This window comes from Sinocyclocheilus grahami, unplaced genomic scaffold (assembly GCF_001515645.1).
Source record: "Sinocyclocheilus grahami isolate Dianchi unplaced genomic scaffold, SAMN03320097.WGS_v1.1 scaffold1859.1, whole genome shotgun sequence".
In the NCBI taxonomy this organism is placed as follows: Eukaryota; Metazoa; Chordata; class Actinopteri; order Cypriniformes; family Cyprinidae; genus Sinocyclocheilus; species Sinocyclocheilus grahami.
Window position 1 is genome coordinate 72,930 of NW_015507038.1, and position 9,673 is coordinate 82,602.

A 9,673-nucleotide genomic window follows, 5' to 3' on the forward strand; every position below is an offset into this window, starting at 1 on the left:
TGAGTGAGTGTGTGAGTGAGTGAGTGAGTGAGTGAGTGAGAGTGTGTGAGTGAGTTAGAGAGTGTGTGAGTGAGAGAGAGTGTGTGAGTGAGTTAGAGAGTGTGTGAGTGAGTGAGAGTGTGTGAGTGAGTGAGAGTGTGCGTGCGTGCATGAGTGAGTGAGTGAGTGTCTCTGTGTGTGTGAGTGAGTCTCTGTGTGTGTGTGAGTGAGTGAGTGAGAGTGAGTGAGTGAGAGAGAGTGTGTGAGTGAGTGAGAGAGTGTGTGAGTGAGTGAGAGTGTGTGAGCGAGAGAGAGTGTGTGAGTGAGTGAGAGTGTGCGTGCGTGCATGAGTGAGTGAGTGAGTGTCTCTGTGTGTGTGAGTGAGTCTCTGTGTGTGTGTGAGTGAGTGAGTGAGAGTGAGTGAGTGAGAGTGTGCATGCGCACGCGAGTGAGTGTGTGCGCGTGTGAGTCTGTGTGAGTGAGTGAGTGTGTGTGTGTCTGTGTGAGTGAGTGTGTCTCTATGCAAGTGAGTGAGTGAGTGTGTCTCTATGTGAGTGAGTGAGTGAGTGTGTCTCTATGTGTGTGAGTGAGTGTGTCTCTATGTGAGTGAGTGAGTGAGTGTGTCTCTATGTGTGTGAGTGAGTGTGTCTCTATGTGAGTGAGTGAGCCTCTATGTGAGTGAGTGAGTGAGTGAGTGTGTGTGTGTGTCTGTGTGTGAGTGAGTGAGTCTGTGTGTGTGTGTGAGTGAGTGAGTGAGAGTGAGTGAGTGAGAGTGTGCATGCGCACGCGAGTGAGTGTGTGCGCGTGTGAGTCTGTGTGAGTGAGTGAGTGTGTGTGTGTCTGTGTGAGTGAGTGTGTCTCTATGCAAGTGAGTGAGTGAGTGTGTCTCTATGTGAGTGAGTGAGTGAGTGTGTCTCTATGTGTGTGAGTGAGTGTGTCTCTATGTGAGTGAGTGAGCCTCTATGTGAGTGAGTGAGTGAGTGAGTGTGTGTGTGTGTCTGTGTGTGAGTGAGTGAGTCTGTGTGAGTGAGTGAGTGTGCGAGTGAGTGAGTGTGCGTGTCTCTCAGTGTGTGTCTCTCTCTGTGTGTGAGTGAGTGAGTCTGTGTGAGTGAGTGAGTGTGCGAGTGAGTGAGTGTGCGTGTCTCTCAGTGTGTGTCTCTCTCTGTGTGTGAGTGAGTGATTGTGTCTCTGTGTGTGAGTGAGTGAGTGAGTCTCTGTATGAGTGAGTGAGTGAGTGAGAGTGAGTGAGTGAGAGAGAGTGTGTGAGTGAGTGAGAGTGTGTGAGTGAGTGAGAGAGAGTGTGAGTGAGTGAGAGAGTGTGTGAGTGAGTGAGAGTGTGCGTGCGTGCGTGCGTGCATGAGTGAGTGAGTGAGTCTGTGTGAGTGAGTGAGTGTGTGTGTGTCTGTGTGAGTGAGTGTGTCTCTATGCAAGTGAGTGAGTGAGTGTGTCTCTATGTGAGTGAGTGAGTGAGTGAGTGTGTGTGTGTCTGTGTGAGTGAGTGTGTCTCTATGCAAGTGAGTGAGTGAGTGTGTCTCTATGTGAGTGAGTGAGTGAGTGAGTGTGTGTGTGTCTGTGTGAGTGAGTGTGTCTCTATGCAAGTGAGTGAGTGAGTGTGTCTCTATGTGAGTGAGTGAGTGAGTGAGTGTGTGTGTGTCTGTGTGAGTGAGTGTGTCTCTATGCAAGTGAGTGAGTGAGTGTGTCTCTATGTGAGTGAGTGAGTGAGTGAGTGTGTGTGTGTGTCTGTGTGTGAGTGAGTGAGTCTGTGTGAGTGAGTGAGTGTGCGAGTGAGTGAGTGTGCGTGTCTCTCAGTGTGTGTCTCTCTCTGTGTGTGAGTGAGTGAGTGTGTCTCTGTGTGAGTGAGTGAGTGTGTCTCTGTGTGAGTGTGTGTGAGTGTGTCTCTGTGTGAGTGAGTGAGTGTGTCTCTGTGTGAGTGAGTGAGTGTGTCTCTGTGTGTGAGTGAGTGAGTGAGTGAGTGTGTATCCGTGTGTGTGAGTGTGAGTGACCTGAGCGTGTGTCGTTGCTCGGCGGGGCCAGCAGCTCCCTCAGATGCGAGTCTTTCAGATCCTCCACCCAGCTGAGGTCCAGCAGCCACAGACAGGGACACACCGACTGACAGAGCGCTGAGACCGAGGACCACGAGCAGCCCGCCACGTTCAGCTCCAGCAGCCCTGAGGAGCACAGAGCACAGGTCGACACCAGATCATCACTGAGCACACAATCAGAATCAAACCCTGGCCTTGGTATTGCTAGAGCCCTGCGCTACTGTAGGAGCTACAGGAATGCTCATTTGATCTAAATATGCTTATCAAATTACACATTTAAAATCATTCTGTTTCCTTCATCGCTTCGGTCAGACCAGTTGGTCTGGGATTTCTCTCACAACAACTTTTCCCTTTTTCACTCATCTGCCCAGAGGATTTCTCCTGGGACTGTTGTCAGAGCTGTATGTAGATCAGTGCTCTTGAAGACTTCTCTTTCTCTGGGTTCTTACAGTACTGTACTGACGGCAGGCTCAGACACACTTACGACGCTTCACATTAACACTCTGAATCAAGAGCAGGACCTACCTTGCAGACGGTTAATGAGCCACATGAGCTGTTTCTTGGAGATGTTGGTGTAGCCCAGGTTGAGAGACACAGGCTGTCGACGGATTATACTGCTCAGCATGGGAGGAGTTATGGAGCGCTGGCGGCTCAGATCGATCTGAGTCCATAACCTCTTATCACAGCACCTGCACACAAACACACGACACGCTTCAGACGTCTGACACAGAGGTGCACTGTATCTATCAGTCAATAACTGCAAAAAACACCATCTTACTATTATAAAAATAGCAGATTTTTTGTGCTGATAGTGGAATTTCCACTGGTATTTTCAGGGATAAATATTTGTGCTGTGTTTAAAGAGAGCTGCTGTAATGTCATGGGGCTTTCTGACACCTTGCCTTGCCGCAATGTTTCCCAAGATTCACAACTGTCATCATACGCTATTCATAGCAACTACTTGCCATTTTTGAAGTCAGCTGGACCAGTTTCGTGTTTTGTTGAATTAGTGCCACCAGTGCCATTTTTGCAGTTTAGTGTTAATAAATGCTCTTTCTGGACTGAAGAGGAAGGCTGGATTTAGAGAATGCCCTCATAGTACATCTAATGTGATCAATAAGTGACCTCTTTCAAATTTACCAGAGTATATACTTTGCATTATTAAGCAGTGTAAGAGTGTAAGTGTGAGAGTGACGTAGCTGTGATTGTGAGGGGTGTGATGTCTCACCAGCGGCTCCAGGTGCGGCACACACGCATGCAGACACACAGCTGCGGCTGACTGAGGTGCTGGAAGACGTGGAGCCAGACGTCCCGGGGCAGCACGTGTGAGGCTCCGCTGTCCAGCGGCAGGCAGTGTGGCTCAGGGCAGGCCGGTGGGGGTCGCACCAGGTGTCGCTCCATCTGCAGCGGCCGCGGCGGCGAGGGCACGGCCACAGCACTCCTCTTCACCAGCTGCGAGCGATGCGGAGCCAGAGACACGCTCCCCGGGTTAGAGGTGCCACTTTTTCCGTTCGCAGTCCCAGAGCCGGCTGCTGCTGTACCTGTGCTCTTGCTTGAGGGAATGCTCTGGCCCTGCCGGCTTCCTCCTCGCATTCTGCTACCACGAGCAGTCTTTACAGCAGCGTGCCGGTGATTGGTGACAGTACTGCTGCTGGAGTTCTCCTTCTCCTGCAGCTCTCTGCCAGCCACTCGCGTGCGGCCGTTGCGAGTGTCCTGGCCGTTAGTGCGCTTGGATGAGGACAGGCCTGCTAAGTGTCCGTGTCCGAAGGGCGGCAGCTGTGTAGCGGACAGCGGTGAGGACGGGTCCGCGGCACTGACCCTGTGACCCCGATCCCCTGCTCTGTCCTCATCGTCATCTGCTTCAGCGTCCACCACCACTCTACGCACCCGGGCATTCACCTCTCCTCTGTCTGCTGCTGCGCTCTCGCCGTCAGAATCCTCACTGGCACTGAAGCCCAGCTCGGCCAGACGCCGGTTCCGGTCTCGCATGCTGCCACTGTACACAGCAGCTGGAGAGGGAGGTTCTGAGGCGGCGGCAGGAGACGGAGAGTCCGAGTCTGACTCCGAGCCGCTTTCGGAGCTGGAAGAGGATGAGGAGCTGGAGTCGCGCACTCGCTCCAGGAGCTGACACATGCGTTTAAAGCGCTCCAGCTTCTCGCGGTGATGCGAGCGCTGGTCCTGGCTCGGGGTCGAGGGCTGCGCCGCGCCGGAGCCTCCAGCAGAGCCGTGTCCACCACCCAGAGAAGAGTTCGGCCCGTTCGCTTCAGAAGAATCCGAGGAGTTGGGTTTGGCTTTCTGCTGAAGATGTTCAAGACAGAAGATTACACTAGTGAAAGAAACTCACAACTCTGCATTTCACGTCAAGAGTAAGACTCAAGATCTCAAGAGTCGTACCTTCTTCAGGTGTTTATCGCGGGCAGCTTTGATCTGTTGGAGACAAACAGAAAGACACGCGTGTTCAAACAGGACCCAAGTGCTCATGACAATAGTGATCATGCATGGTTATGAGTGACGTGACTTCCTGCTCAGTACCATCTCTACAAACTGTGGACAAACACACACACATAAAAAACCAGACCAGTTTTTCAGTGAATTGTTTAGCAAGACATACCACTGACACTGCCAACAAACATTAAACCAGCATCACATAACAGGTGCCGTCACATTTCTGGTGGCAGAGAAATTCCTCTGCGTTTACGTTACACATGAGTCTGCAGTGTTGACAGTTAAAGAGCTCCTATTATGCGAGTTCACTTTTTTAGTTTTGGTTAGTGTGCAATGTTGCTGTTTGAGAATAAAAAAAGATCTGCTCTAAAGGGAGATATTCTCTTTTCAAGAACTTCAGCCAATGGTCCATTCGGACTACAGCACGCTTCTTCTGGATATTGTGAAGTCTCAATGTCACTCATTAAATCATTCCCGCTCACGGGCAAGGCCTGGCTGAGCTGCGATAGAGAAGATGAAGAAGAAGAGATCTTCAGGATCACGCTCCACAATGCACTGGGCCAGCCAACCAATCAGAGCACATTTCATATTTCAGCAGGAGAAACAGGAACTAAACAGGGCGTTCAAGACAGACTGGGAAGAGAGGTGCTGCAATAACGTATCGGTTGTTTTTCAGTGAATTGTTTAGCAAGACATACCACTGACACTGCCAACAAACATTAAACCAGCATCACATAACAGGTGCCGTCACATTTCTGGTGGCAGGGAAATTCCTCTGCGTTTACGTTACACATGAGTCTGCAGTGTTGACAGTTAAAGAGCTCCTATTATGCGAGTTCACTTTTTTAGTTTTGGTTAGTGTGCAATGTTGCTGTTTGAGAATAAAAAAAGATCTGCTCTAAAGGGAGATATTCTCTTTTCAAGAACTTCAGCCAATGGTCCATTCGGACTACAGCACGCTTCTTCTGGATATTGTGAAGTCTCAATGTCACTCATTAAATCATTCCCGCTCACGGGCAAGGCCTGGCTGAGCTGCGATAGAGAAGATGAAGAAGAAGAGATCTTCAGGATCACGCTCCACAATGCACTGGGCCAGCCAACCAATCAGAGCACATTTCATATTTCAGCAGGAGAAACAGGAACTAAACAGGGCGTTCAAGACAGACTGGGAAGAGAGGTGCTGCAATAACGTAAAATATGAAAAAAATCATGCATTTTTGGAACAATCGTGCATGAAAACCTATTCTAGTATAGCCTAAAAACCAAATCAAGACTTTGCATAAGGGCATAACAGGACCCCTCTAAAAGATCGGACAACAACAACAACACTGTAATGAAAAGGAAAGTTGATATGACGCGGTGGTAAACATGCTTCTGTCCCAACTCTTTTAGAGTGTGTTGCAGCCCTTAGAATCAAAATGTGTTTATATTTACAAAATAACTTTAAGGTGGCCAGTGAACACGTTGGATTTTTTTCTTTGTACTTTAGTCAATTAAATAAAGGTTAAAGAGAACGAACAAATCACAGGTTCTTGACTTTATGGCATTTCACCAAACATCCCAACTCTCCTGGAACCGGGTTGTAATTACTAGGGATGTGCATCACAACTAATTTCATTAACATTAAAACAGAACATTTCGTAACTGTCTAGTCTAACAAACCCTCAAAAGATGTCGAAAAACTGTCTGTATATACAATCAAAGAGCCTATTTAATCTAAGACTCAAAGAGTCCAGTTCCATACTGAAACCCACAGAAAAAAAGCTCATATTATATGTACCAGCGATATGCTTGCCCTACATTTTGATCCATGTACATTTAAACTCAAGCATTCACTAAGCCATTATTCCCAACATACTGTATATGTCCAACAGGACACAGCTGAAATAAATGCTGGTCAACACAAGTCAGCACATGTCAAGCTGTACTGGCAGCCGCTTGTGTGTGCGGGTTTGAACACGCTTCATGTGCATGAAAAACATCTGCACACACGACAGATGGCCAAATCAGGAGAAAAGCTTGAGGTTTAGCATGTTATTTAAGGGTATTCTATTCGTTAGGACACTGATATAACAACTGTTGTTGTCAAGTAAGTTTCATTCATCGTGTTTCCCCTTTAAACCAGTATAACATAACCATTAGTGTCCCTCATAACCAGCAGTACATGAGCAAGCTTATGACATATGTGACCCTGCAGCACAAAAGCAGTGTTAAGTCACTGGGGGATATTTGTAGCAATAGCCAACAATACATTGTATGGGTCAAAATTATAGATTTTTCTTTTATGCCAAAAATCATTAGGATATTAAGTAAAGATCATGTTCCATGAAGATATTTTGTAAATGTCCTACCGTAAATATATCAAAACTTCATTTATGATCAGTAATATGCATTGCTAAGAACTTCATGGACAACTTTAAAGATGATTTTCTCAATATTTAGATTTTTTTGCTCCCTCAGATTCCAGATTTTCAAATAGTTGTATCTCGGCCAAATATTGCCCGCTCCTAACAAACCATAAATCAATGGAAAGATTATGTATAAATCTCAATTTCGAAAAAATTGACCCTTATGACTGGTTTTGTGCTCCAGGGTCACATATAGCTTAAAGTAAAAAGAAGTTCAAATATATCTTCACAGTGGACATTCCTCTGAACCCACCACTCCAGATATATATATATATAAAATCTTTAAATGTAACGTTAACATGACCTTAATTTGAACATAGCCTTTGTAAAAAAATGTAAAACAAAACAGAAATAAATAAATGACTAGTCTTTCCGGTGTGGACTAGCAGGCGCAGTGTTGTTTAGTTGAGTAGTCTGGCCCACCCCTAACAACCACTATAGTTAACTCTCCCGTCACACTGAAACTGAATCTGGAGCCAGCAGGAAAGAGGACACCTGCTCTGTTGCACTCACCTTCTTTCTGGAGCCGCTCTCCTGGGGAAGCTCCTTGTCCTTCTTGCGTCTGGCTCCGTCTTCCAGAGACAGGCTCTTCTTCTTACTGGGAGGCGGCTCATCCGTCAGCTTCCAGCGACTCACCTCCCCATTGTCCATGCGCCTCTTCCCCAAACCATCTCCTTGATCCTGAACATCAGACCTGCATTAGTGTGATGTTTATTACAGTGAAGGCCACACACAGGAATGCTTCCAGAGCCGAGTCAGGGTCAGGGAGGGCATTTCTAAAGCTGTGGTGAGTACAGGCAGTGGCATCACGCACACGCAGAGCTTACACCTCAAACCTTAGCATCGAGTCTACATGCTTCTGGTTTAGATGGCTAGAATTACTATTAATACTAATATTGCCTATACGACAACATGTCTCAAGTGGTGAATCAATCATTGTGAGAGGTGAAAGTGCACTGGCTGCTGTGTGAACCGAGCATCTGTGCCTTCACTGCGTGACTCTGACACAGAAGCTCTACTTCTGAATGATACTGAAAGTCTAGCCGTGTCAGCTGTGATATACGGCGCTCTCGTGCCAACTGCATCTACAGTTCAGACCTCGACAGAAGCTCTTCTCCTGATGACACTGCTTCCTGCCTCTCTCCTTCACTCTACTAATACACCACGTTACGTGTGCTTTTCCATGTGTTCCCTTTACAGTTAAGTAAAGATGCAACCAGCTGGAAACTGTACCGCTATGGTGTACTTCCATACATTAATAAAGGCACCTCTGCTGGAAAGATGGCATCCCATGCAAAACATGACTGACTGCGTTGTGCTTTCCTACACATTCTTACTGATGCATAAAACTTTTGATTAAAACTCAAATTTAGAACAAGAAAACATTATCTAGGTCACAAAACTGAATTTGCAGCAATAAAGTGGAATCCAAAGCAGAAAACCTAACGTTCAAACAAGGATGCAGCCAGTCAATGAATGGAGGCCTTTCAAACACAGACACTGTGTTAAGATTAAGAACTAGTTTGAGCAACTAGCAGTTAGACAAGAGGTTATCAGTCTTACTTTTCAGACTCGCTACCGTTTTGTAGCTGACTTTATAAAGTTATGAGCAGTCTTGAAGAAAACAAATGAGATGACTAACTGTTCTGGCCCACTCTGAACGGGGCAGTGCAGGATTTGTGTGCGGTCTTACCTTACTGGTCTTTCCCTCCTTGTGGCACTTTGGACATTCCCAGCAGTTTGGAATCTCATCATTAATAATGCCTTCAGACTTGCCCATCTGAGGAGAGAGCTCAGCGTGTTATCAGCAGCCGTTAAGAGTTCAGACGCGCTCACTTTTAATCAGTTTTAACTCACAAACCTTGAGGCAGCTGGGGTGGATGATCTCGTTGCAGATGGTGCACTCCATGAGCGAGAGGCTGAACTTCTCCTCCTCCGACTCCACCGTGTCCTCCTTCCCTGCTTCACCGCATGCAAAACACACGGCTGTGTGCGGCAACACCGGCTGAGGAGGGCAGCAGAGTCAGTGAAGCCAGCGCGAGACGCTCTGATCCTAACCGTTACGATGCACTGATCACAGCTGGAGCACAAAACTACTGCGTCCCCCACCACCAGCCGCATTCAGAGGCGCTACAATCACCCAAGTCCACGCTTCACAGTGTAAATACTCACATGCTCGAATGCTTTTAAACCACAGCAAATACAAACACAAATCTACATACTGAAGGGAAAATGTCTGAAATCTCTGAAAGTGTGCAGTGGCTGTTAAGATGTCTTCTGCTTGAGTATGAGCATGTGACACAGGTTTGCTTGACTTACTGCAGTGCACTGCCGCAGCAGACAGGACTGCTTCATCCGGCCCGGTCCACCGAACTTCTTCATGTCCTTGCAGAAGTGGCACTCGCCGCACTCGGTCCGCAGACACGCCTGACAGCGCCGGCACCGTGTCCGCCGCCGCCGCGCCCCCCCCAGCACCTTACTGCCAGACATCCCCTCTGCATTCAACTGCAGAACAAGCATAAAACACAAGGTGTTCAACTCAGTCCCACACGTCTGCAGAACATGCTCGGCTCTTTTTATCGTCTATAATATCTGACTGACTGGAGTTGCTCTTTTATAAACACAAAAAGCTAACTACACACTACTAAACAAATGAATGCATACATACATACATAATATATATATATATATATATATATATATATGAGCGTGCGTGCGTGAGTGAGTGAGCGTTTTTGTGACAAATGAGGACATAAATTTGTATAATGACAAAGGTATGACAGGTATTACAAGGAGAAG

The 9,673-nt window shown here is 47.2% G+C and overlaps 1 protein-coding gene across 5 annotated transcripts in view; it reads right to left on the reverse strand.

The window, feature by feature from the left end:
- LOC107573067 (F-box/LRR-repeat protein 19-like) overlaps positions 1–9,673 on the reverse strand; it is a 23,758-nt gene that overhangs the window by 8,848 nt on the left and 5,237 nt on the right. For 4 of the 5 annotated variants that reach the window (XM_016259504.1, XM_016259506.1, XM_016259502.1 and 1 more), the window contains exons 2-9: positions 9,194–9,379; positions 8,736–8,879; positions 8,568–8,654; positions 7,388–7,555; positions 4,416–4,448; positions 3,250–4,319; positions 2,547–2,710; positions 1,983–2,147 (exon numbers count right to left, since the gene is read on the reverse strand). In XM_016259504.1, the coding sequence (XP_016114990.1) occupies positions 1,983–2,147; positions 2,547–2,710; positions 3,250–4,319; positions 4,416–4,448; positions 7,388–7,555; positions 8,568–8,654; positions 8,736–8,879; positions 9,194–9,364 (2,002 nt within the window). In that variant the 5' untranslated portion in view covers positions 9,365–9,379. The remainder of the gene's footprint in view (positions 1–1,982; positions 2,148–2,546; positions 2,711–3,249; positions 4,320–4,415; positions 4,449–7,387; positions 7,556–8,567; positions 8,655–8,735; positions 8,880–9,193; positions 9,380–9,673) is intronic. The other variant, XM_016259507.1, reaches the window with a different exon arrangement.